A 27,843-nucleotide genomic window follows, 5' to 3' on the forward strand; every position below is an offset into this window, starting at 1 on the left:
TCGTAGATTTATTGTACAGAAGTGAACATATACGTTTTATATTTATACATCTCAAATAAATTTCTACAAATGAAATAATTGCATCCATTTTTATTTTGCATTCTCTAATTGCTCGGAAATATACAAAGCTTCTAATGTACACAATAAGAGACACAAGCACAATGTCATGAGGTCTATGCGAAAGCTTAAAATTCTGCCTTGACAAAGAACGCTGAGTTTTTAATTTGTGCAATATGTTCGTGATTGTAGTGGCGCTACATTACACTCTTTCTGACTTTATTTAGCGACATGGCAAAATATTCGAGACACTTCTGCAATGCAACTACAACCATAAACAGTTATGTTAATACCTCATGTAGTAATAGATTGCATACATAGCTTATGCACGTGAATGGGTTAAAAAAAAGAGGGTAATAGATCATTAAAGTGTCTGATGTACGAATGTAAAATGAAGCAGTGAGAGGTGATATTTCATCAAATAGGCCCATCCTAAAGTGCATAAAACTCTGAGGTCAGACGTGTCTCCTGTGGCCATGTTGATCCAGCTTTTGGGGTTTCTGATGAAATATGCAGGGGCCTCTTGTGTGTCTCGTCTGCCCCTCATGTTACCTCGGCCTGGCCCGAGTGGCAACCTGAAATGACAAATGAAATGTTGCTGATTCCGGTAAGTACTTCCCCTGCCTAAAACTCAAAAGCCTTGCCATATATGGTGCAAAAGGTCGTGATGACAACGTGAACGCACCACCATGAGGTGTCCGTTCTTGGCCTTGTACACGTTCGGCTCCGGGCCGGTGCTGAATTCTATTACGCTCTCTCTTCCGGCCTGAATTTCCATCTTGATGCTGCACACAATGCAAACGCAAACACTTTGATAAGCTCACCCATATCGTATCGACTGTATTGGAATCTACTCTTTCTCTTTCCATGTTGTATCTTACCTGCCCTGAGCCACCCTGACCACGTTCTGTTTGTTAGCAATGATGCTGAGTTTGGTCACCAGCTCAAACAAGTGGTTGCACTGCATGACAAGATCTCCCTGAAACACAATGGCCCTCATTTATCATGTTAGAAGAATTTGGACAATTTTGATGTGAAGTGTGGTTTGTTATCTTTGTAAAAATAGCGGACAATATGAAGCTATGATATATTCTGTACCTTTTCTTTGGGATCCTCACACGCTACGTGTAACACAATGATACTGTCTGTCAAATTACTGACAGAAATCCCTACAATGGGAGATGGTCCATAAACTTAAAGAGTTGAACAGGAAATCGCAATGGAAGTTGTGTAGGTGACAACAATGGTGACCTTTGAGAGCGGTGTACAAAATCCTCTGTTTGATCCTTGTGTCCTCCACCATGTAGGCCGCCGCCTGGGTGAAGATGAGCTGTCGCGGCCTCGTTTTGAAACCGTTCCTGTCGTATTTAATCATCGGGACGCTGTACTGCAGAAATATAAATCCCATCGCAGGAGAATGGATTTGATTATAGACAATCAGCAGAAAAAACAACAACAACAGCTCTTTTTTTTTTTACCTTGATGTGCTCATTGCGAATCATTTGAAGGACCCTCGCATTGATGTCTCGCTCACCTAAAGCGATAAGACAGAAGGAAAATAATTTATAAATGTAGAATATCAAATAGAATGCTGTAGGGCTTAACTGGGGCTACGCAGATTTCAGATGTTGTAGATGTTCTGTCAAGCGCTTTGTTACAGCTGCACCAGTTGGGAAACCACCATTTAAATAAAGATGTGGTTAGCGATAGTGGTTAGCACATCAACTCACACATTCGAGAGGTCCCAGGTTTGAATCTTGATTTTCCTGTGATGAGTTTGCATGTGCCAGCATGCATTTTTCTCCATTACTCTGACTTTCTCCAGAATTACACAAACATTCTTGTTAGGTTCATTGGAAACTCTCAATCAGGGCTCACATTTTTGAAATTGAGAGCAACTTTTTGGGTACTTAATGTGAAGGGCTACCAGTTTGATCCACACATAACAAATAATTGTTTTCATGAGTTCCATGATAGCAGTGCTTGCCTGATTATTTTAACGATAAAGGTCTCTCACTCACTGATTCTGGTTTCCGCAAAAGATTGAGCAACACTTTGCGGGTAACTTTCCTTTTTCCCCTTGAACATGGAGCTGGCAATGAACTTCATTTGAAGCTAAAAAAAAAAAAAAAAAAAAAAAAACAGGAAATTGCAATAACTGAATAATAATAATGATGATCATACCTGTCAACTTTTCGGAGCGCCAACCTGTATAAACTACCAAAAAAATCCTTATAAAGAGCAAAAAATCCTTATAACATGCCAAAGCATTTTATATGTCAAAATAACGGCAGAAAAAACCCCACGAAATATGAATGATATATTTGTTTCCTTGTAGAACTTGCTTGTACACTACCGAAGTATGCAATGAATACTCTGCTGTTTTCAACTAGGAACCACGTGATTTACTGGAAAGTTACCGGAAATGAAAGCATTCGAGTAGACTAGCACTATTCTGGGCAAAAGCAAACGGAACTACCTGTTAGGGGGGAAAAAAAAAAAAAAAAACGGAAATTTTCAGAATCCGTATGATTTGTTCGATATGGCCATATACGTAAGATTCACCACAAAATCCGTATGAACTATGGCTAAACCGTATGAGTTGACAGGTATGGATGATGATGATGCTAATAAAGAAACGGAAGTTTTATTTAACTTTGTTTGTTACCTGTGTTTTTCTCTGGGGTGTGATCCCTCTTACGTATTTTCTCACCATGAGGCGGTAGTGCAGTTTACGAAGTATTTCTGACGTCTGGAGTGGGAAGAACATACAAAGGTTGACTGGCATGTAACATGTATTCAATTTTTACGTCAATCTTGTTTCTGTTTACCTCGACTAGCACTTGTGGCGGAGAGAGCCACGTGGTTTTATCCAAAACCGTCTTTGGCAAGTTTTCTTTGAGCCTGTTCAGGTAATTCTGCCTCACAAAGGCCAAATACTCAGAGTTATCTGTGACTTTTGCTTGCCCTCTGGTCATATAACCTTTGATAAATCTATAAAATAAAATGGCGTATCGAAAAATGTTTTACAATTCTCTTGCAATGAGATGAGTGTGATATTCTCAGCTTGTTTTCTTACTGTTTAATGACTTTCACAGCCCACGCTCTCTTGTCTCTCTCCTTCCTTGCCTGCACTCCTCTCCAGCACGTCTCAATCTTCGTTGCTGTGGGCATTAAAAAAAAAAAAAAAAGTGGAATAATTTATATGCTCCAAATCACACATTACTTCAGGTATGCGTCAAGCATGTACCAGCCTCCTTCTGTTTTCGGAACTCGCCCTTTGCCCTGTAGCCTTTGTATTTGGCTTGGAGTCTGGTTGCTGAAACGGAAAGAAACATTCATTGAATGTGCAAACTGCTGAAGCCTTGATTATGATGTACATAATTGGATTTGCTCTCACCCAATTGATGTTTGCATTTTTCAAAAGCATCCTCTGTGGCATACAGGGTTCTTGGATGGCGGATGAATATTTTGGTTCTAATGAAATCAAAAAATCATGAAACATATTCACCTTAAATTTTAACTATCAAGGTGTAGTCGGGTAAATTAGAATCAAACATATAGGCCTCTATTTTTCTCCGCATGGCTCTGTGCAGAGGCGGGTTCAACTCGATGTTGGTATTTTCGCAGAGGAGAGCAGGCCAACGAATCTGTGAGTGAGAGGGCCTGAAATAACGAGCTAGAAAAAAATGGAAATGAGGTTTGTCGATGACATGCAGTATTCCAAGATCACAAAGCAAGGATAAGTGGGGCTCAAATACTAAAAGAACAGCTGAGGAAGCATTTGACATCATTTTTTTTGGGATGATGGCCAACAATAGAGTCCAGAATTAAACCGCATTGAGAATCTTTGGGATGTACTTGATACGACTTCACACAATGTTCCCACTCAATGTAACTATGGACAAAAATAAATGCTGACACTGCGAATATATTCCATAATCAAAGTTGAACTCGGGCCAACAAATGACATTAAGTGAAGATATTTTTCTGACCTTCCCATTTTGTACTCATTTGGAAAATAGCCCAGATGTTGAACCAGCACCAACACGCCATCAGCAGGTTCTCCTCTCCAATGTGGCCAAGTGGCTGGGCACAAAGCTTTATATCTGTTCAGCGTATCATAAATTTGCATCAGCATAATGTATGCTATACAAGGAATCATAAAGTCGCCATTGGCACGCTGTCCAAATCTTCATACCGCTGTAAAAAGACGTCATACTTCCGCCTGTAAGCGAAACCAGCACGTCTGACTCTCAGGTGCTGCATCAGGCCCAAATATTTGATCTGATGTCTGATGAGAGCTTCATCAAACTGTCCTGGGTTAGCGAAGGAGGCTAAGTGAAAAATTCATTTTGCATCTCCTTTTCAAAAAATAATTAATAAAAGTACCTGACTTCCTGGACTCATTGGATTTCAGGCAACGTATATACCAGGCGTCTTTGGCCACGAGGATCTCTGTCAGCTTCAGCAGGCTGCTCTTAAACTGGGTGGCCACCTAAATACAGAATGCGGCTCATAATGCCGAGTCAACAGTTCGTCTGTCAGGTGCACATGGCTTGAAGATGAGATGGCACACTGTCACCGGCAGTAGTTGCTGGGCGTTATCTTACTTAGCCGACACTGTTTTTGACATTGTCGTGATAGGGAACTTACAGTTTCTGGTCTTCGCTTGCTGTCTGTGTCCGTGGAAGTGAAGCATTGCCTAACGATACTGTTTTTTGATTGCCATATCAGCTGGGAGAAGGTGGGAGAACACACACAGGAAAAAAAAAAAAAACACCGAGAGGTTGACATGCCTAACTGGATAATTCAAATGATCAAACATTTCTATTCAAATTCTAAAAGATAATACGGAGTCATGAGTTTTCAATTATTTAAAAAAAATAAAATCAAGTGGCATACTTACATCTTTAATATTTTGATATAAGAGGTCATTATTTTTATCCAGAAAACCTACAAAAGACATCATACCATTTTAGGGGCTTCGCTCAACACAATATTTAGCTCTTTGAACGCTAACGTGTCGGTTGCGCTTTAATTTACCCACAACACAATAGGTGACCTCTCCGGCATAATGCAAGAGACGAAAATCTCCTCTCTCCAGCGTCCTACGTGTCTTTTTGTCTGCCAGCTTGTGTCTACACTCCAAGGTGGGAAGAGGATGAGGACAGATGAGGACTTTCTGCCAGCCCACTCATTAGCCTCTCGGCAGCAGATGAAAGTTTAAACCGTAGATTTCAACAAAGTGACATTTCAGCGTGATGTGAACTCACGAGACAAAGTGGGGGTGATTTCCCATTTTTTCCTCCAGTCTCTCCAGGAAAGTGAGATCTGTAGCCTCTCCTGGCCTCAGACACTCCTCATCCTGTAGGTTCAGAATCAGTCGCGCGCAATAATTTCCCCCCCCCACTGAGGTCAGGATTGTATGTTTATTCGAGCGAGCGCATACCAGGACTGATATAATTCCCCTGTGTCTCTCCTCCACGAGGTCGCAGATGATCTTGTTGTTGAAGAACTGCACCGGCTCCCACTGAGGAGAACCACGTGTGAGCGGAACTCTATTCAACTGCAAACCAGCGTTAATGCACGTTTTACTTTGGAGTTGAATCGGCGTACCTCAATATCTTCCGCTTGGTATTCCTCCTGCTCCGCCTTGAGCGTGAGCTGGATGAAAAGTTGTTGCAGCTTCTCATTGCAGTAGTTTATGCAGAACTGCTCAAAACTGAAGGGGGGAAAAAAACACAAGTAAGAGATCGTAGTGGATGGTCATGCTTTTGTTTCTCAAAACTGTAAACAACAAATCTAAATCAAAATCTATTCCCCTGTCAACTCATGGTCTGTAATTTAAAACTTCAGATTGTTGAACTTTTAAGTAGTATTTCAGTTGGTTTAAGAGTGTTGGGATAACTTTTAAAGAGTATTTAGAAATTATTTATAAAGAGTATTTTGGTAACTTTTAACAAGTATTTCTGAGATCTAAGAGGTTTTTTTTTTTGGCATACACACAAACATACTGACATGCAAAATTTCTACATAAATAACATTTCTACTTGTGAAGCATAAGCAAGGCCAAAGTGGCCTACCTGTTAATATTAAAAACCTCAAAACCGTAGATGTCCAAAAGTCCAATGACAGTTTTTCTCAAAGGATCCTGAAAATTAAAATAATAACGATAGTTATGAAATGTCATCGTGTTTGACACAAGATGTCACACTTTTCATGAGCTCACAGTGTTCTCCATGGACTCATTTATCCTGTTTACCAGCCAGGTAAAGGTATGTCCATATATGGCCTTGGCCAGGGCATCGCGCACAAAGACGGCGTGATCCACAGTAAACGGACTGAGCACCTTGAGAGGAAGTCAAATATCGTATAAGCAGTCAATTTTTAATTACAAAGTGATTTAAGAGTCACACCTGGTCCGTTTTGGCTTCAATCTTCCTGTATGTTAGTCCTTCTTGTAGACTGTGAGCATCAATTCCAAGGAGCTGCAATGATATGACACGAACCAACTGAACCTTTTTTGGGTCTTGTTCTGAAAGTCGTTCATTTTTTGTGTGTAGATTTCTTACATTTGACACCCAGCGCAACTCTGCATTTTTGTTGTTGAGAGTAGCATGACCTTTACCGTCAGGCTCAAACTTAACGTTGCCCAGGTGAAGAACACTCGCAACAATCCCAAACAAGTGCTGCGCACAATTTGCAAGGCCGTTCAAATGATTTACTTGAAATGAAATCACCAGTGAAAAGTCCTCACTTACGTTCGTGTTGATTGCATCGATGTCAATAACTTGAAGTGCATTTTTGACTGTCTTCCAGTCATTTTTGTCATTGATAGAAGGCACAACGGGGCACTCTCCCTGTCGGGGAGTTGACAAAGTGACAATTGGCAAATGTGCAAATAAAATTGACCCGCATTGGAGATCACTTGCGCATACTTGTGTTAGGTAGCTGTAATGCTGGCAGTCTCTCTCAAGGCCCAGCTGGTGCAGCAGGTCCTCTTCTCCTCCCTCCAGGAGCTGGTAGAAAATGTGAAAGTTTCTCTCCCCGTGGTTCTGATGTACCACCCTTGACTTTTCGAGCAGGTAGTTCAGAATGTGGCCGCCGACAGCATCCCCCTGTTGCACAGGATCCAACGGTTTCAGAAATGTCCGTGACGACGCTTGGGACGTGGAGCCCTTGAGAGACATCGCGGGCTTCAATCAACAAAATTGAACCCTTCTTACCTCACTATCAAACTGAATGTCCATATACTTTCCGAACCGACTCGAGTTGTCATTTTTCAGTGTTTTGGCATTCCCAAAAGCCTGCGCAGAGGCACAAGTTGTATGATTCACGCAAGCCTCACATGTTTTGCGAAGTGTCATCACAGCATAATAGAGCATTAAATAAGACCTCAAGGACGGGGTTGGACATGAGCATCTTGTCCCTGACAGTGTTGAGCAGAGCGGTGCTTGGACAGCTGACTGCGTAATACTGGAGAATCTTTTTAGAGGCTTCCGTCTTCCCTGCTCCGCTTTCTCCCGAGATGAGGATGAAGTGATTGTTGAACTCAGACAGCATGGTGTGGTAGGCGTTGTCGGCCAGAGCATAGCTAAGCACGGGCAGTCGTGCACAATGTTAGGTCAAGTTTAAATCAAAATATTATCAACATTCATTTTTCGACTCACATGTGAGGTGGAAGCTCAAAAAAGTTGACCCCCATGTACAAATCCATCTGTTTCTTATTGTAGATGTCTAACTCTTTGAAGGGGTTTACGGAGACCAGCAGAGTGCCAATGTAGGTCTGGAAGAGTTGAGTCAAAGTTGTACAACATTTATGAGTAAAACACACCGACGAGAGTTCGGTATCTCACTCACATAAATGAGATCCTTGCTGAAACGTTTCTTGAGGTTGTTGAGGAAGGCTGCTTCCGAGGTCTCATCCAGGAGAACAAAGTCTTGAATACCGACCTGGTCCCTCGCATTCAGAGCGCCCTCCATGTCCATCTCCACCTGCGCAAAACACATTCAAGCAGCCCCGGGATTTGTGGAAGCGGAGAGGAACAATTTTGTATTTGTCTTGATTATCAAACTGATATAATCTGATTGCGCCTAGACTGCGGTCAACACTTGACTTCCTGTTCTGTGCGTCCTTCAATGTGGTTTGAAAGAACATTTCCATTTTGAGTAAATGGAACAAAAGTATTTCTATATTTCATTCGGTTTTGTGCATTTTGGAATTTTGAAAAAGCATTTATAGAGAAAGACCAACTTTTTGTCAAAATACATATCGAACATACTAGGTTCATCATTTGTTATTTCTAACTAAAAACATACTGCACCCATTCACCAAATAAGCTCATCAAAATTCCTTCCCTCCAGCAACCACTTTCAGCTTCTATATTTTGCTCTTTCGGTAAGAGGTTTTTTGTTCAGTTTTGATCCTCCAACCTTTTGGTGCCCCAAGTGCCGCCACTCCTCGTAAAATTACTCGTCCACTCCAAATCACATGAAAATTAAAATCCTCAAAACTCTCTGCCACAAGACATATAGCTACTTTTCTCAAGCGTATCCTAAAACTGCGCATTTAAACTTGAATGTTCAACTTCTGGATAAATAAAATCTCAAGAGCAAGTGTGACAAATTTCTGCAAGCACAAAAAAACGCAAACGTTGCCATATATTTGTCATTCGTCACAGAATGTTTCAATGACTTTATGGGGGAGATTGGAGCTGGAAAAAAAAAACAGCCCCCCCCACCCCAAAAAAAGCACAAACATGGTGCAAGTTAGCTCGATTGAGTGCACAGGTCCAGAGGTCCGATGTGGCATTGAGACAACACGGTTTGCGCACATGAGCAGACAGAAGCTATGGTCATCTTGGCCCCCGGCCCGCATGTTTCACCGGGGCTGATGTGCCAAGCAATCACAACACGCTGTTGAAATGGGACTATGGGGAGCCCCCCTGAAAAACAGCGGCACATAAGCATAGTGGGAAAAATTCCACCAATCTGTTTTGCATTCTCAGCGCCAACACGAGGACCAAAGGTTTTCCCAGCTTTTGTTGGTTTTGTATTTTCTCCTCCTCTCTTTTAGAAGCAGAAGTCCTTTGATACTCAATTCTCTCTGTAAAAACATTTAAAAAAAGATAATCCATTGGATCTAATTGACACAAAGCCCTTCACTCCCTCCTACCCTACCCTCTATCCTTCGCCTATGGCCCTCATTTCTTCTGAGAAAGGCCAAGTGTTTTTGTCCTGTAAATACCACGAAGCAGAGACAAAAAAGATGTCTTTAAAATGCAGTCTACAATCCATTACACATATTCCCCCTGCATATCCATTCAGTAATTATTCATTAGAAAACATTTAACGTCACAATGAATTTCACACTAGGCAGTCGAAACACAATGGAGGAGATTTGGCCTATTTTGGGACGAGGACTTCGGGAGGACGGGGGGGGGGGGGGGCTGTACAGAGGAAGGGTGAAGGCGAAGGCTGGAGAAAGAGGTGCGGGCGAGGAGGGCGGGTGTGAAGGCTGCACTATTTGTCTGATCTGAGAAGCTCTGAAACAGGGCCGTCTTGAGACAACGGGGCAGACTAAATAGTGCAGTAACGGTCTGTGCCCCGCTGCTTGCTGTGACACTCATTTGGTGCGCCCTGAGGGGCAACAATAGAGGCTTGTTCTTCGTTATCCTGTGCTGTAATTTGGACTTCATTACTCTGCCGGGGGGCCCCACTGGAAGGAGAGAAGAGGCCAGTCAGATGGGGGGGGGTTTTCCATGTCAACCTCTGCACCCTTATATGCTCTCGCCCCTTTTCCTGGACAATACCCCTGAACCGCCCCACCGGCCCTGTGTCCCCGCCATTAACCCTTAACCGCCCCACCCCACCCACTTTAAGCCAACGAGACAGGTGAACAATATCATTGAAGGAACCCTTTCTGGGACGTCAGAATCAATCTGGTGATGTGATGGGGGCAATGCCGGTGTCTGGTTTCTTTGACACCCCCTTTATTTGGAGGAAGAAACATCTCTCGGGGCGGCACAGGCAGACAATATGGTGGGACAGCGTGACTTAGGGGTCTGCCATACAGTATTACAAGTAATAACGTGGACAGATAAGCTCCTGTCAAGAGGACGATTCACGAATTCAATGGTCATCATCATGCGAATGTTTGGGGTTTTCATTGAGCGTTTTTTTAAAGGGTTTTGGTGTTTTTGTTGGTCTCCTAAATGCTGTCTTCTTCTGAGGGAATATGATTGTGTCTTTAATAAAGACAGACAAGATGTGATTTGCCATTAATCGTGTACATAGAGTGGAGCCTCCAAAGTCGAACACAATTATGTGACACTATATATATATATATATATATATATATATAGAAAGAGAGAGAGAGAGAGAGAGAGAGAGACAGAGAGAGAGATACACACACACACACACACACACAGATGATTTTTTTTTTTAATGTTGAGAAGAATAAATATTTATTGACCTAATCTAAACAGTAAAATCATATGTCTTCACTTGGAATCATTGCGTTATCATGCCATATAAACATAACACTTCTCTTTATTAGCTGGCAACCGTTCAGGGTGTCCCCCACCGACTGCCCGAAGACGGCTGGGATAGGCTCCAGCAACCCCCGTGACCCTTGTGAGGATAAGTGGATCGTAAAATGGATGGACTTCACCTCTTTGCCATCACTGTCATGTGGTGGCATCACAAAACACAAAAAGAGCCGAAGATGAAAACACAATGTTTTCAGCATTCAACTTTGGAACCACAAAAAGAAATGCCTGTGCATACAAGTGCACTGGGTTGCAATTTGCGTGACAATTAAGCATTTTATGAGCCCAATTTGGTGAGCAGTGGAATGAATGGTCATGTGCTGGGTATTTGTCAGCTCATGTCAGTGCTGCACAGATCATTGTATTGTAATTAAGAGACGTTCCCTCATCTTGTCTCGAGTGTCACTGTTGCCTGAGACTGCGTGACCTCATCCATGTGAGAAGCAGCCTTCAACGGAGGGGAGGGAGATGCAAGGCATTATGCAAGCAATTTGCCAACAAGGAAGTGGGAAGTTTCATCCACCATGCATACTTGTATGTAATAAGTAGTACCAACAATGAAGTCGTAGCTACAATTAAGTTCCATCAAGTGTATGACGAGCACATGTTTTTTAAAACCCAACATTCACTAAATTCAATGTAAAGTCATGACAACTGAACTGACCCACAGAGAAATTCAATAAATAATCAAACCTGCATGTCCGAAGTTGTATGTTTTGCCGTCATCAATCAGGATCCAAACTTGCAAACACTTCCTTTCGACAAAATCGCCCGTCCTCCTGTGTCTGCTTGCATTGGGTCACCCGGTGAAACAGTTAGCGAAGTCGACGTGCCTCTGAATCTGCCCTATGCAAAAGCTGCGTAGGTGTTGCCGCTTGGAGGCCGATGCACGCATCCGCCCAATCCTGACCCACAATTAGGCCACAGTGCACCAGGTGCTTAATCATTCATGCCGTGGGAGGCGGAGGGACCAAGATATCTTATTCACTTCTTACCTGAGTGTCTACTTCTATGCTGAGTGTAGCGTAACCACCCAGAAACTGGATCCAAACCACTCAGTTTCAGCCCCCTAATCTTTTTCCAGCTTCTTCCTTTTCTAACCTTCTTCTTCTTCTACGTTAGCTCTGATGTCCATTATACACTTTAAAAAGCCCACCCAGCCTAAATCTTCCTCCTTCTCCCTGTGCCAACGTCCTGGTCTGGTTACTGATCTATGATTAGCCGAACAGTCTGGATATACAACAGGACACACTTGATGACTCAGCATTACGGAAAAACAAAAACAAAAACGTTTTGCTTGGGTGAAAACTGCTCAGATTTGACCACCTTCAGTTCTTCTCCTCATTATTACGTTCATACAAATTATCTTGTGTTACTGATACAGGTTGACTGAGAGGGTCCAAACATTTCGGCAACCTTATTTATTCAAAACACTATCACCGTCCTTTGTCCCTGGAATAAAGACTCAACCGTAATGATTATATGAAGCTGGTAGCCCTTGCAAGGAGAGACCACGTGGGCGGAATTAACTGTTTACCGCTGTTACCCAGTAACGGCCATTAAGCAAACACACGCACACACAAACACACACCGAAGGAACCACAGGTGTCCACTTTCTTTGCTCTACTGACTCGCATGTCGTATATGAAAGAAATGTATCTGTCCCCGTTTATTGATTGATTGACAATCGGAAAGCTTTTCGTCAACTACTCAGATGATTGAGCGATTGGGCTTCTTTGAATAATCTGGTCCAGAGAGGTTGTCAGGGTTACCTTGGTTTGCCCCACCTCTCCCCTGACTGAGTGGTCCAGCAATGCTTGTCCAATCTTAACAAGCTTTGCGCTACCCACTGGGCTCTGATTCAGCACGAGACCCGGCAAATCCAATTACACAGGAGTCATAGAGGTTGATTTTCCCATTATAGATTCCATGCTGAGAATGAGAGCTGATGATAACACTCGCATCGCACCACGGCTGCTCCTGCGCCCTTCTCTCATTTTGTCCTCTCGGTTTTGTTCTGCCCGCTCTTCCTATCTCATTCTTTGATCAAATATCTCCTTTCTTCTCTTTTCTTTCTTTCCATCGCCGCTACTCTCGTAATCTATGATTCAAATTTTGAAGAGCCCTGCAACAAACGTCATGACTTCAGATCTAAAGGGATGGGTCAAAGAGGTTACTTGATGAAGTTGAAACACATTTGCTAATCATATGCCATGTATCCTTTTGATGTCAATTATAATTTGAATAGTTTTTAAAGCATTTTTTGTTGAAAAAAACACAAATCCAAACTTCCTGCCGAAGGGGCCTCTGGGTGCCCCCCCCTTTGGAGACACCATGTCCCCTCTACATGAAAACTTACATGAGCTCTTTTAGGGCCGAGGCTATTTTCCACTAAGTCAGCACTTCGAAATGAACAGGACTTTTGCTCCAGAAGCAGTGAAGCACACTGACCACGCCTCAGAGCAAAGGTCAACCAAACGTCCACACCACTATCTGACCTCAGTAAACTGAACTGAAAAGAAGTTTTTTTCTGTGATCTTCCAGGCCATGAAGATGAATGCCGGATGACGGACCAATAGCGTTGCTGATTGGCCGACTTACCTACTCACTGACTGACTGACTCACTTTCTGATTGGCTAGCTGACAACCCGACCAAATTACTAATTTACCGACTGGCCAACCTGCTGTTTGATTTGCTGATGTCTGAACTGGCTGTGAGTGAGTGACTGACTGCCTGACTGACTGACGTGGGTGGCTGACTAACCTCCTCATAGTCTGACAAGAGTGACTAGATTGGCAAACTAATAGACCCGACTGACTGACCGAGAGACAACCTGACAGGATGAGCAGCTGGCCACCACATGGACTGACTGACTGACCGAGTAGATGAGCAACTGACCAACTCACAACATGTTGACGCTGACTAAATGGTTCACCGTCTCTCTGACCCACGCAAGTCGAAGATGTTTGTGGCTTTTCAGCAGCCTTTAGCAGAACACTTGCGCCTCCAGTTCCATTTAAGCACAGTTGACAGCAGCTCATCCCGGGTGGGCATTGGGTCACTCTGGGTGATATGCTGCTCTTTGCGGGTGGAGGGGTCTCTGCCCAGAGAGGAGATTAAAGTCGTGAGTTGACCTCATTCTCAGAAGTGCTGGTGTGTTTTGAGTAAACACTCGGTGCAAGACAAAAAGACAGGCTACAAACACGGGCCAGCCCTCAGGCTGTGATCCCATTGTTTCCCCATTAGTCCCGAACAGGCATGAGAAGGGAAAGCTGTCACTCTTGTCACTGAGCTGCAGGAAGTCCTCACGCTCTCTTGCGCTGGTGGCCTTGAATGTATCGTACATAGCCAACTCAATGCTGCTCCAAACATCACTGATGTTTTTGAGACCTGCAATTTGACTGCCTGACGACAGACATGATACCAGCTGCAAACATAAAAAATAAATAAATAAATAAATAAAAAACTGTTGTGCAACATACACTTACTGGACGTTGCTTTGGGTGTCCAATCTAATGCATTGATAACTAAACACTGTGATCACAGTATTGAGACCATCAGATGTGAAGCGGGGAATTATCCAGTTTCAGTTAATGAGTCAAAAAAAAAAAAGATTTAGTACAAATAATTCATTTACGGTGTCTGTGCTAATTAACCTGTATATCCACCTAATTTTCATTCATACAACACAAAAAGAGCAGCAGCAAAAGTTCAACTAAACAGAAACAGCTTTCACTCTGAGTAAGTAAATACATTATGTCAATAAAGTGAGACGAGTTCATGATTTCAGTCAGAACCTTTTCTGACATTTTTTTTATGGTGTAACGTGAGGTTCTATAAAACACTGTATGAGCCCTTGGCTCAGTAAAAGTTGGGAAACACTGAAAACGATACACTTGCTGTATCAAAAATTCAACCTGAACAAAGATGATTGATATTTTAATTCGGACAATCGTACTTTCGTCGATAGTGTTGTAGAACCGAAATGTGTTTCTGATATTTTGTTCAATCAAATGAGAGATGCAAATTTTTCATGAGTTCACCCTTTACAGAACGATCAACCACGATCCTAAAGTTTTCGTGAGTACATCATTTGAAAGGCCATATTTTAATTAGTGTCACCAGCTTTTAAAGAGAGAAATATCCAATTTTACTTGCAAGCTAAGAAAAACATTACTTATTTTTCTGGAAATAAAGTACAGTATATTTGTTCATCCATCAAGTGACGTATCGTGAAAGAGCAAAACAATTCAAATCTCTTCCACTAGATGGCAGAAGTTTACATAATTAATCTTTGTACTGTATCCACCTTTTGTGACATTTGAGTTTGGTGGTGCGAAATATTTGTCTCATGTGAAATGATGTGCGCCTTAGCTCAATAGAGGTGTAAACCACTGGTGGCACGCGTTCAGAACTTTGCGGGTTTTAGGACCTTGGGGGTGTGCTCTGTGAGGTCTTATTTTTTTTGTCCGTTACATTCATGCATGTAATCATTGATTGTTCCTTTGTGACACACCGATTTACCATCTGTGGGCTCTCATGGGGATGCTCACGTCCTGTCACTGCAGACTTTTGAAGAATCCCCCGCTCCAACAACACCACCTCCATCGTAAGATAGCAAATGACATACCATGCCCTCACCTTTCATTGAAGCGCTTCCCATTGATTTATCAAAAAATTTTGTTTTCGAGTAAAATCGTACACCCACGTTGCTGAATTCGATGGTGCATGTACGCACTATGGCAGTTTACAATCAAAAGAAACATTTTTATTCCTGAGAGGGATGAGTCACCGTTCCTATTTTACGACTCACTTTAGAAGACAGGCGATATGTAAACCTCCACATTGAACTATTTTCTGAAGTGAACCTGCTCATCCATCCTGTCCCCCCCTCCTCCTCCAGCCGCCCTCCCTTCACGCGCCTCCCGGGCTCTTTTTCCCCACTGCTGAGAGGAACAGGACGCGGCCACTACGGCGGGAAGCAATGATCCTCAAGCACTTCCCTTCGGAAAAAAAAAGAAAGAAAAAAAAAACAGTTCACCATCACATACACAGATGCCACCACAAGTAGCGACTCACATCGTCTTAGACCTCTCATGGAGTAACCCGACAGAAGCATATTGGAGCAAATGAGGATATTTAATATTGAATAATACGTTCTTGTATTTTTTTTTCCTTAAAATTACGTGGCCTTGCTTCCTTACTTATTTTTGCGTTTTGAAAACTCGCGTGTGCGGCTCGAACGAAAACGTTTTTTTTTTAAAATAGGTTGCAGTGTATGCATCAGATTTTATGTAAAAATAAATGGTTCCATAATGAGACTAAAATGTCAGGAATGGAGTTTGGAGTAATTTTAATAGTCTAGCTTGGTGTTTGGCCACCGATGGTACTCTGGAAGTGTGCGCCAGCGTTTGCGCCCTTCGTAAAAGACAGTAAGAAAATCTGCAAAGTGTCTTTCCGGCCCGATATTGCAGTGAAGTTAGTGAATGGGACTGTTGGAAGCAGCTGTCAAAGTCATGGGATCCTCCTGCCCCCGGGCCGCCTGGGAGCGCCTTTCAGCTCTCCACTGCGCATGAGCGCGCTTTGGACAGCTCCAGAGAGGGAAATTTAAAAACGGTTTTTTGGGGGAGAATCAAGTGCTGCACAGTGGAATACAGTAGATGGTCTCCCGGAGGATCCATCCAAACATTCTTCCAATATCATCCAAAACAGGTAAATTGCAAGAATGTTCTCATTTTTGGCGCATTTCCCTTTGTTGAAATTTTGGTTTATTGAGTGAATTGAATTTTTAAAGTCTTGTGTCTTTGTTGTTACTGTCTTTGTTGTCATGGCAAATTATGAGACATTTAAATCTCGGGGCTACCCTTAATGCCAACACTTAAATCTATGAATTAAAGTTAAAAATACTCTTTTGATTGTTTGAGAAACATGTTTGCCAGAGGAGCTGAATAATAATTTGTACAGCCTACTTCCAAATAACAACAATCACAACATGCTACTAATATTTGTGATAATACCATATACCATTTTGGATTTTTTTTCTTCTCATCATTAATGATTATGTCTGTGTGGATTTAATTATTGATTTAAATATTTGCTTTTAAAATGAACTGGATCGCAACATGACCAATGTTGCGCTTTCTCCTCATAAATATTACATCTGTTTAAAACATCATCGTGACATTTATAAAACATGCTTATTTTATTTGTGTCACTGTTGAGGTATCAAATATCCCAGGAAATGATAGAAGGTGGAATTACATCCAGGATGTCAGGAATAATTGAGGATGCTGGCCATCATCCGTCTCCACAAGACTATAGGTAACTAAACTATTTCAAACTTGTTATGTTATCAACAGCACTTCAATTTAGCGATTGCAATGAACCAACCACGTCTGTGTAAGTATTAGCAAAGAGTTTGGGAGTAAAATGCCCAGTACATGTATGACAAATAGTTCCATTGGGCAAATGGGGGAAGGGGAGTGGGATGCATGGAAAAAAAAAATGAAAGAAAAAAAAGAGAAGTAGAATAAATGATTTTCAGTCTGAATGGATCTGTCAGAAACCATCAGCTCTGTTTACACTCCTGCTGTCGGCACACGGAGAGCTTGAACCTCTCGGGCCGTCGGCTCAGGGGGAGATGGGGCGCTCTCTGGGTCACCCGCATGCACAAGTGGCTCCCAATTAGACAAGGACGAGAGGGGAGGGCAAGTGAGGGAGGGGGAGGGGTTTGGGGGTTCAATATTTTGTGTTGTTGAACCTCTGGGAAGACTTGGGTGATAAACGGAGACATGGGCTCAACATGTTATGCCTCAGTGAATTTCTATGCCTGCTGGTGGCACAAGAAGAGGGGAGGTGGAAAGGCCCTTGTGTGCCAAGTTTTTTCTTTTTTTTTTTTTTAATCTGTGTTTTGGACAGTTCTAGGTCAGAAAATACTGTGTGCAGCAAGTCCAGGTACATAATTTTTCTACTGTAATTGAGTGTATCCAACCAATCCTTTTTCATGCAAAACCATACAAAAATAATAATCTTCAAATGTCCACCTGATTTATGTGGTGCTACAACCCATATGCATTTAAATATTTTTTCTTGACTATTTGTATTATATTATCCTGATGTATTATTATTTGTAATAATATCGGAATGACAACACATTTTGTAAAAAGTGTAAAAGGGCAAACTTTTTTTTTTTGGAAATATAACGCAATAGTATTGTGAGATTAAAATTTGCGACCCCCACATATAATACTCAATGACTTCAGTCGTGTCGCTAAATGCGTGCATCAAAACAGTCCAATTCAATGATAACAGTGCAGTCGACGCGTGCTGTCTGCAGTGATGTCACGTCACAACACACACATAAACACACACAAGCCAAAGTCTGACCTCTAATTACATTTGCACCCTCCTCTGGCCCTTAGCTGATTTCCTCACGTAGGAAGACGACTCACGGGGTGTACGTATGGTGTGGATATGGGGTGCTGGGCGTGGTTTTACCGAGGCTGGAAAGGGACAGGGAAGCAGATGGTATCCTATTTGTCCCTCCAATGTGAGGCCTGTCATTCCGGCAGATTAATGCAAGGGCCCGGGGCAAAGAAAAGAACCGACAGAAACAATCAAGGAAGGGTCTGGCCAAGACAATAGAGCCACGTGCCACTGGGCAGATTTGTCGTTTGGGACACAATAGGTGATCATTTTTCAATAGACAAGGCCAACTGTTGCAGGCAACATGTGCTGCTGTGCTGTGTTTCAAACGATCTCATGTGTTGTTTACTTATGATTCAGCCAATGGTGAGGGCTGGGCTGCGGTCACCTGACACGGTTGATTTTTTTTTTTTTTTAATAGGAGATTTGGTTTGTGCATGCATGGGGGTGCGGTTTGAGGGGGCGGGGTTGTTCCTTCACTGTCCCCACAAAGTGAATAGTATATGTTGTCATGGCGACCCCTGTTACAAAACCTCCTGAACACTTAGTGTGTAGGGGAGACTGAAGAGGATTGAAGAGGATTCTTCTCTTGTTATTCTCTCCCGAGCTGACCACATAAAAGACATCATGACTGCAAGACGGTAGTGCTGCTGGAATCGAATCACTTTACTCAACAAAACGCTGATCGTAAATGATTAAAAATACATTTCTAAATCACTGACCATAAAGATGTGCTATATTGAAGACCTACTAAAAAAATGTCCCCATCATCCAATAAATAAATAAATACATAAATAAAGTCTTTCAATGTACAACAGTAAGTTTCTCGGTTTGGTTTAAATAATGTTAAGCACTTTCTAGTAAATAAGATTCACCCCACACCTTTCCTACAACAATAAAACAGATGATTTCTTCTGAATGGGATTTGTTTAACTCCCTCATTGTTGATCAAAACACTCCCTCATGAATTAACACCAGTAGCTAATCTTCTTATATGCTAAATCCTAGACGGCACCGTTTAATATACTTACACTCGAACCCAGCCTCACTGAGCAGCTGAGGCTTCTGACTTAGAGAGATAAAAATTGCCCCCTTTGGACTTTACATATAAATGCCACCTGTGCTCTTTAAGCCGGATCTGACAGCCACGTTGCCCAACCCAGCGCTTCTCCCTTTCTCCCTCTGAAGGCTTCTGACCACAGACCCCTCCCAACTTAGGGAGGAGGACCTCCCTGGGGACCTGCAGTCTCTATCATGGCTCACCTCGGTAGACGTGCCCCGACTACAGCAGATGGTGGATGGCTGTGGCCACAGTAATGGGGCCTCCCAGGGCAGCTTGTTGCAGCAACAGACAGGTGAGGTCACAAGTGGTACCTAAAACAAACAAAAAAAAAAACTAAACTAAATAATCACACTAGAACCAAAGAAGTCATATGGATTCTGGTGTTGGAACATCATGAAGTTCCCTAGTGGCAGTTGGAAGATACCGTATTGGCCCGAATATAAGACGGTGTTTTTTGCATTGAAATAAGACTGAAAAAGTGGGGGTCGTTTTATATTCTGGGTCGAGACATTATAGCCACTCACAACGCTAGATGGCGCCAAATACCATTGAAGCGAACGCTGAACTTGACTCCCCAGGCCAAAGCGAACCCCTGTCACGAAGAAGAAAAAATAAAAATAGCGGTAGCACGAAGAAGAAAAATAGTGGGAAGAAAGAAAAGAGAAGAAAATAATAGAAGACATAACAGAAAATGGAGAAACGTAGCGACAATCTGGAGAAAAGTGGGTCGAAGATCGGCCAGGTTAACCGGCAGCTGAGAAGTTATAATGTCATTTACATTTCAAAAACCAGAAGCCATTCATTTACGAATGTGATTGCACTTTAGTTTACATATTTAAATGTTCAGATATTAAGATTTGAATGAGGCAAAATAACATGCTTTTTCTGTCAAATATATTGTTAGAATCATTTGTTTCAGATGTACTGTAATTATTTTCTGTGTAAAAATTAATTTGATGTTCAAAAAGTCTTTTTTCAAACTTGAGTCTTGAAAAAAAAAGGGGGTCGTCTTATAATCAGGGCCGTCTTATATTCGGGCCAATACGGTACTATTGGTATTCAGTAACACTGAAGTTCTTGACTTATGGAGGAGGACAGAACATGACAACTGAGAGGCAGACATGTTAACCGCTTGTCCAAGAGCTATATCGATGGATGAACAATTCGTATAGATCATCATGTCATCTTTCATTTAAAAATGCTCTATATTTTGCTCCTTAAAGCCCAACTGAGCAGCATGGCCATGACAGGAGGTCAGCCCTCCATGCTCCACCTGCAAAGCAACATGCAGCACAGCCCACTGGGAATCAGCATCATCAACACCCACAGCGGAACAGTGAGTTTAAGAATACCACATGGAAGGCTCGGTCATTATATCCTCTACGACAGGGGTCCCCAACCTTTTTTGCCCCACGGACCGGTTTATGTCAGACAATATTTTCAGGGACCGGCATTTAAGGTGTGGCGGAAATAATACAACAAAATAATATGGTATGAGCTGCATGAAAACTGTGGTGTTTTCGAAATATAATAATAAACACAAGGAGCGTCTAATCTGGCCGCAACACTCCAATCGCTATGGCAATGTTTAATGCCTTCAAAATACGATATAACGCAAATTCAAAGTGCATGAAAATGACGACTCACCACAGCACCGAGCTTGATTTTCTGCAACCAGACGGTCCCATCTCGGGGTAATAGGAGAGACAATGACACCGCAAGTGTGTGGTTTATGTCCAGTCTACTTCGTAATTTTGTTTTCGTCGCCGTTGCTGCATAATCCCCCCCGCCTCACACAGGTAGGATGTCGGAAATAGCAAAAGTGCTATTGTGGCGATCTCAGAGTATTCAGACATAACTTTAATCCAGTTGTCTCGAGCGTACTTTTAAGGCCGCCGTCATTTGCGATCTCCAGCAGTTTTTTTACTCATTTTGCGAGCTCCGGTGTTTGTTTTTAGCCTAATTGGCCGCGTTACGGAGAAGCGTGGCTTGACGTGTGTCAAGCTGGACACGGTTGGGGACCCCTGCTCTACGACACATACGTGGCGGCATTGTGTGCATTTATTTAATTTTTTTGCCTCACAGATGTCTCCGTTCTCCATGAATGGAATGCCCTCACCAGGGTACCAGTGTCCTACCTCAGTTTACCAGTCAGCACCACAGCAGGTGTACTCGCTAACCCAAACTGGACAACAGGTAACGCACATAAATGAATGCACCCTTGGTCAGACACTCATTAAAATACGTATAAATGCTCAAAACCCAGAGTACTGATTTGGGGACATCTAACTAACTAACTAACTAACTGATTTGGGGACATCTGAATAATCTGGCAAAATATTGTTATACATTAGCCAGCCACAACATAATGACCATTTTGTTGGTGTCAGGCCATCACCTCCTACATCACAATTTGGTAAATATATTTTTTTTCACTTTGGTCAAACCTCACATGTGTATGGATGTTAATTTGATAAATTATTGAGCAATCTAAAGTGTTTAAAAAAGGTTGGCTCTGATTATGAAATGTCACACTCTTAAAACACACTGGTTTAAAAGTAACCCAAATTTGGTGAAATAGTTTAGCCAGCGCGAGGTCCAAAAGGGAATAAACCAATGCTGGGTTATTTATACCCAACGCGTTGGGTTGGGTATTTGTCCCAGCACACTGAGCGAAGATTTGGATCGAACAAGCGGTAAAAACTCCCCATACTGATGAGGTAAAGCTAACAAGAAAAGCGTTACCAGCTAATCAGGATGTGGTATCTGTGGTTAAACAGTTTTATTTTCAGAGAAGAAGCAACTTTCCCATGTCAGGGGTCACGACAGCAAGTCACTGATGTTCGGCACTGTTTTTACACTGGATGCCCATTTCGACACAAGCTACCCATTTTTATCCATGCTCGAGAGAAGAGCTGGCTGGGAATTTGCATATGGTACAAAGAATGTGACCACTTTTTGCCATGACTGGAACGTCAACCCGGACCTTTGAGCCATCCTGCCACCACCAACATTTTCTAACAACGTAACATTAAATTTACTTGAAATTCAGGTTGTCCAAACAGAGACCAGCTTCAGTTCTTCAGCCTGTCCAAATGAAATCTTCAACCCAATCTGCTGCATAAATATAATAACACAATCCGCTCAAAATCCAGAGCTACCCAGTGAGTGGGTGAGGAAAACAACCTACCATTTTGTGATGTGTTAATTTGCAAAGGGTCATACAGTATTGTCACGGCAAGGTGGAGTCCAATGATAACCGTAACACTACCATCATTCTCTTTTTCCGTTAGTGCTCAACAGGCGGACTGTACAGCGACGTCTCTTTCAACAACCAAAGTCTATTTTCGCAACCTCGCCTGGCGCCACAAGAACAAGACCTGCAGCCAAAATGTTTCCCGAAACCCATCTACTCCTACAGGTTGGCTCCCATGCATCACCTCTGTGCCCTCATGCTCACCGCCTCATTCACAACTTCTTTCTCTCCTCAGCTGTTTGATTGCCATGGCTCTGAAGAATAGCAAAACCGGGAGCCTTCCAGTCAGCGAGATCTATAGCTTTATGAAGGAACACTTTCCTTATTTCAAGGTAAAAAAAAACCATTTCCTTTACTTTGATCATGAATCATGAACGAAAGCACGGCTCACACGACTCTTTTTCCTGCAGACGGCCCCGGACGGATGGAAGAATTCCGTTCGACACAACCTGTCTTTAAATAAATGCTTTGAGAAAGTGGAGAACAAGACGAGCAGCTCATCCCGAAAGGGTTGTCTGTGGGCGCTGAATCCAGCCAAAATTGACAAGATGGAGGAAGAGATGCAGAAGTGGAAACGCAAGGATCTCCCCGCCATCCGCCGCAGCATGGCGAATCCAGGTCAGGGACGAAATCACAGTGTTTTAAAAGATCCAATGCCATCGGCAGCTATAGGCTTTGAGTTACTCATCTGTCTTCTGTTTTAGACGAGCTGGACAAACTGATCACGGACCGCCCAGAGAACTGCAGGCGGAAGGCAATCGAACCAGTCATGACCCGGCTGCCCAGCTGCCCAACGGGCCTTTCGCTGACGGCCCAGATGCAGCAGCCCCAGCCCATTGTGACCCTCTCCCTGCCGTGTTTACCGATGCACCAGCACCATCAGATCCAAGCCCAGCTGCAGGCCCAAGCCCGCTCTGCACCGATGTCCCCGGCCCCAGCCCAAACCCCTCCCCTCCACGCGGTGCCCGAACTCTCCCATAGTCCGCTAACTCAGCAACCCAGCAAGCCCCCGGACGACTTTTACAGCGTTCACGTTGATAGCCACACAGAGGTGGATGCACTGGATCCCAGCATCATGGATTTTGCCTTCCAAGGTAAACTTGACCCATGTGCTGTTCCCTGCTATACAAGTCAAAATGATTAGAAACGTACATAAGAGCAATAATAAATAATAATAAAACAATGAAAACAAAATTAAAGTTCAAATAAATGAACTAACATCACATTAGTTAAATCTGAATTGAAAAAGCGAGTCTTGAGCCCGCTCTTACAAAATATGATACTATCACTGCAGCCCTGAGGTACGATACGAAACAGAAACAATAAAATCGTTACAATAGTTTGTGAGTTTGTGAAAAGGAAATCACTGCCTACCTTAGTAGAGACCTCACACAGAGGCATGGGACGCACTTTGGCAGCGTGCTCAGTGCAAAAACTTTAAAATGCTTCTCCTAGCGCTCCATTCTTTGCCACTGCCATCAGTGAATTGCAGATGAAAACAAACTTTGAATGACAATAATTCTAATAATAAAAGATAAAATAATAAATAAAAGCGATAACGCAACACCTCAAGCTGCAACTGCAGACTGCTGACCGCTAGGTTAAAGGTGATTTTTTTTTATTGTATTTTTTAAATAATTTTTTATTTGTATTTTTTTAAATACTTTTTTTGTGATCGTCAAACTGATAGGATACTTAGAGGGCAGTGTGCACTGACACCAAAATATATAATATTAAGCAACAACAGAAACAGAAATCAGTTCGCTGGCTACCGGTCAAAAAGTAGTATATTTAATGTGTGGAATAAAAGTGAGCTCAGAGATATCACTTTACACCAGTGGTTCTTAACCTGGGTTCGATCGAACCCGAGGCGTTCGGTGAATCGGTCTCAGGGGTTCGACGGAGCCTCTGCCATGGAGGTTAAGACACACCTGACTCAAGATGTCAATTAGGTATGACACGCCCGCTTGGGCATCGCTGGCTGCGGATGATCACATGACACTGCTTGTCCAATCGGTGCTGCAGGAAATTTAGTTCGCTCAGTCGCTACCGTGTGACTGTCGTGATAGTCCGTCAGACAATTAAAAAAAAAACTATACTTATGCCATGTAATTTTATTTACTTTTATTTGTTTTTCATATATGTGTTTTTTTCAATATCTTGAATTTGTAAAAAAAAAAAAAAATCACATTTTTATTTTTCTCGAATGAAGGGTTCGGTGAACGTGCATATGAATTGGTTGGGGTCGGTGCCTCTAACAAGATTAAACCTGTCCAAATGAAATCTTCAACCCAATCTGCTGCATAAATATAATAACACAATCCGCTCAAAATCCAGAGCTACCCAGTGAGTGGGTGAGGAAAACAACCTACCATTTTGTGATGTGTTAATTTGCAAAGGGTCATACAGTATTGTCACGGCAAGGTGGAGTCCAATGATAACCGTAACACTACCATCATTCTCTTTTTCCGTTAGTGCTCAACAGGCGGACTGTACAGCGACGTCTCTTTCAACAACCAAAGTCTATTTTCGCAACCTCGCCTGGCGCCACAAGAACAAGACCTGCAGCCAAAATGTTTCCCGAAACCCATCTACTCCTACAGGTTGGCTCCCATGCATCACCTCTGTGCCCTCATGCTCACCGCCTCATTCACAACTTCTTTCTCTCCTCAGCTGTTTGATTGCCATGGCTCTGAAGAATAGCAAAACCGGGAGCCTTCCAGTCAGCGAGATCTATAGCTTTATGAAGGAACACTTTCCTTATTTCAAGGTAAAAAAAAACCATTTCCTTTACTTTGATCATGAATCATGAACGAAAGCACGGCTCACACGACTCTTTTTCCTGCAGACGGCCCCGGACGGATGGAAGAATTCCGTTCGACACAACCTGTCTTTAAATAAATGCTTTGAGAAAGTGGAGAACAAGACGAGCAGCTCATCCCGAAAGGGTTGTCTGTGGGCGCTGAATCCAGCCAAAATTGACAAGATGGAGGAAGAGATGCAGAAGTGGAAACGCAAGGATCTCCCCGCCATCCGCCGCAGCATGGCGAATCCAGGTCAGGGACGAAATCACAGTGTTTTAAAAGATCCAATGCCATCGGCAGCTATAGGCTTTGAGTTACTCATCTGTCTTCTGTTTTAGACGAGCTGGACAAACTGATCACGGACCGCCCAGAGAACTGCAGGCGGAAGGCAATCGAACCAGTCATGACCCGGCTGCCCAGCTGCCCAACGGGCCTTTCGCTGACGGCCCAGATGCAGCAGCCCCAGCCCATTGTGACCCTCTCCCTGCCGTGTTTACCGATGCACCAGCACCATCAGATCCAAGCCCAGCTGCAGGCCCAAGCCCGCTCTGCACCGATGTCCCCGGCCCCAGCCCAAACCCCTCCCCTCCACGCGGTGCCCGAACTCCCCCATAGTCCCCTCCACGCGGTGCCCGAACTCTCCCATAGTCCGCTAACTCAGCAACCCAGCAAGCCCCCGGACGACTTTTACAGCGTTCACGTTGATAGCCACACAGAGGTGGATGCACTGGATCCCAGCATCATGGATTTTGCCTTCCAAGGTAAACTTGACCCATGTGCTGTTCCCTGCTATACAAGTCAAAATGATTAGAAACGTACATAAGAGCAATAATAAATAATAATAAAACAATGAAAACAAAATTAAAGTTCAAATAAATGAACTAACATCACATTAGTTAAATCTGAATTGAAAAAGCGAGTCTTGAGCCCGCTCTTACAAAATATGATACTATCACTGCAGCCCTGAGGTACGATACGAAACAGAAACAATAAAATCGTTACAATAGTTTGTGAGTTTGTGAAAAGGAAATCACTGCCTACCTTAGTAGAGACCTCACACAGAGGCATGGGACGCACTTTGGCAGCGTGCTCAGTGCAAAAACTTTAAAATGCTTCTCCTAGCGCTCCATTCTTTGCCACTGCCATCAGTGAATTGCAGATGAAAACAAACTTTGAATGACAATAATTCTAATAATAAAAGATAAAATAATAAATAAAAGCGATAACGCAACACCTCAAGCTGCAACTGCAGACTGCTGACCGCTAGGTTAAAGGTGATTTTTTTTATTGTATTTTTTAAATAATTTTTTATTTGTATTTTTTTAAATACTTTTTTTGTGATCGTCAAACTGATAGGATACTTAGAGGGCAGTGTGCACTGACACCAAAATATATAATATTAAGCAACAACAGAAACAGAAATCAGTTCGCTGGCTACCGGTCAAAAAGTAGTATATTTAATGTGTGGAATAAAAGTGAGCTCAGAGATATCACTTTACACCAGTGGTTCTTAACCTGGGTTCGATCGAACCCGAGGCGTTCGGTGAATCGGTCTCAGGGGTTCGACGGAGCCTCTGCCATGGAGGTTAAGACACACCTGACTCAAGATGTCAATTAGGTATGACACGCCCGCTTGGGCATCGCTGGCTGCGGATGATCACATGACACTGCTTGTCCAATCGGTGCTGCAGGAAATTTAGTTCGCTCAGTCGCTACCGTGTGACTGTCGTGATAGTCCGTCAGACAATTAAAAAAAAAACTATACTTATGCCATGTAATTTTATTTACTTTTATTTGTTTTTCATATATGTGTTTTTTTCAATATCTTGAATTTGTAAAAAAAAAAAAAAAATCACATTTTTATTTTTCACGAATGAAGGGTACGCTGAACGTGCATATGGATTGGTTGGGTTCGGTACCTCTAACAAGGTTAAGAACCACTGCTTTACACTCTGCTAAAAACACAGATCACAGAAAGCCAGATTGTTTCGTTGGATTAGAATACAGTACTCCGATAGTAAAACAAAAGCCAGCACACTTCACAAAGCACAAATATTGGTTTGACTGAGATGCAATAACAATTACAACTACATACGTTGATATTTAGTGCAAAGCCTTGACGTGATCAATCCTTCTGACCTCAGGTAACCTGTGGGAGGAAATGAAGGACGAAAGCTTTAACCTGGATGCATTGGGCACCTTCAGTAACTCCCCACTGCGACTATCAGACTGCGATTTGGCGACCAGCCTCCCTCCTCCTGCCTCCAGCGGAGCAAACCTGCCGCTGTCAGACGTCCAAGTGACGGGCCTGTACACTTCGTACACATCACAGGAGACCCTCTCCTCCCAGTACATGGGCTCACCGGCCAGCAGCAAACCCATCATCCTTCTTTAGAGCAATACTACTCTTCAACGGAGATGACTTTTTAAGGATGCTATCTGACGGGATACCAACCGAAGACATTCTTTTGTACAAATCAGCTGGGAAATTTCAAAAATAGGAGTTTGTGAAGTCCACAAGAAAACTGTTCACTATGAAAAAAAAAAGAGGCCGCAGAAAAGCATTTAAGACTTCACCATATCGATCTTTGCTAAGCAAAGCCTCCAAGATGCCTGTGGAAGTACACACAATACTTTGTGGAGGAAATGCCGAGTTTTTCTACTGCTGACTCTGTGTTCGAAAG

General features: G+C 42.8%; 2 protein-coding genes across 5 annotated transcripts; one reads left to right on the top strand and one right to left on the bottom strand.

Annotated features, from left to right (window-relative positions):
- Positions 1-75: 75 nt before the first annotated feature.
- Positions 76-26,912, bottom strand: myo1ha (myosin IHa). Of its 4 annotated transcripts, none has more exons than XM_019861493.1 (33): positions 26,675-26,912; positions 19,300-19,410; positions 7,921-8,055; positions 7,731-7,846; positions 7,456-7,654; positions 7,287-7,367; positions 6,999-7,178; positions 6,822-6,920; positions 6,633-6,749; positions 6,477-6,548; positions 6,290-6,409; positions 6,144-6,211; positions 5,677-5,782; positions 5,510-5,590; positions 5,334-5,425; positions 5,104-5,198; positions 4,967-5,013; positions 4,714-4,794; positions 4,450-4,555; positions 4,259-4,376; positions 4,053-4,166; positions 3,458-3,534; positions 3,308-3,376; positions 3,137-3,221; positions 2,889-3,051; positions 2,726-2,809; positions 2,079-2,172; positions 1,536-1,591; positions 1,309-1,444; positions 1,156-1,226; positions 939-1,036; positions 743-842; positions 76-632 (listed from the first exon to the last, which is right to left on the bottom strand). In XM_019861493.1, exons 3-33 carry the CDS (start codon positions 8,047-8,049, stop codon positions 606-608), a joined length of 3,081 nt encoding a protein of 1,026 aa, XP_019717052.1. In that variant the 5' UTR covers positions 8,050-8,055; positions 19,300-19,410; positions 26,675-26,912; the 3' UTR covers positions 76-605. The 4 variants fall into 4 exon arrangements, with proteins under 4 accessions (XP_019717052.1, XP_019717025.1, XP_019717042.1 ...); XM_019861466.1 differs by lacking the exon at positions 26,675-26,912 and adding an exon at positions 26,201-26,236; XM_019861483.1 differs by lacking the exons at positions 19,300-19,410; positions 26,675-26,912 and adding exons at positions 11,304-11,515; positions 11,606-11,873.
- foxn4 (forkhead box N4) lies at positions 24,790-27,694 on the top strand. Its single transcript, XM_019861549.1, has 6 exons — positions 24,790-24,958; positions 25,029-25,125; positions 25,204-25,411; positions 25,498-25,745; positions 25,779-25,920; positions 27,304-27,694. Exons 2-6 carry the CDS (start codon positions 25,042-25,044, stop codon positions 27,552-27,554), a joined length of 933 nt encoding a protein of 310 aa, XP_019717108.1. The 5' UTR covers positions 24,790-24,958; positions 25,029-25,041; the 3' UTR covers positions 27,555-27,694.
- Positions 27,695-27,843: the final 149 nt, after the last annotated feature.

The sequence above is a fragment of the Hippocampus comes genome, unplaced genomic scaffold (genome assembly GCF_001891065.2).
Source record: "Hippocampus comes isolate QL1 unplaced genomic scaffold, H_comes_QL1_v1.1 scaffold147, whole genome shotgun sequence".
Classification (NCBI taxonomy): domain Eukaryota; kingdom Metazoa; phylum Chordata; class Actinopteri; order Syngnathiformes; family Syngnathidae; genus Hippocampus; species Hippocampus comes.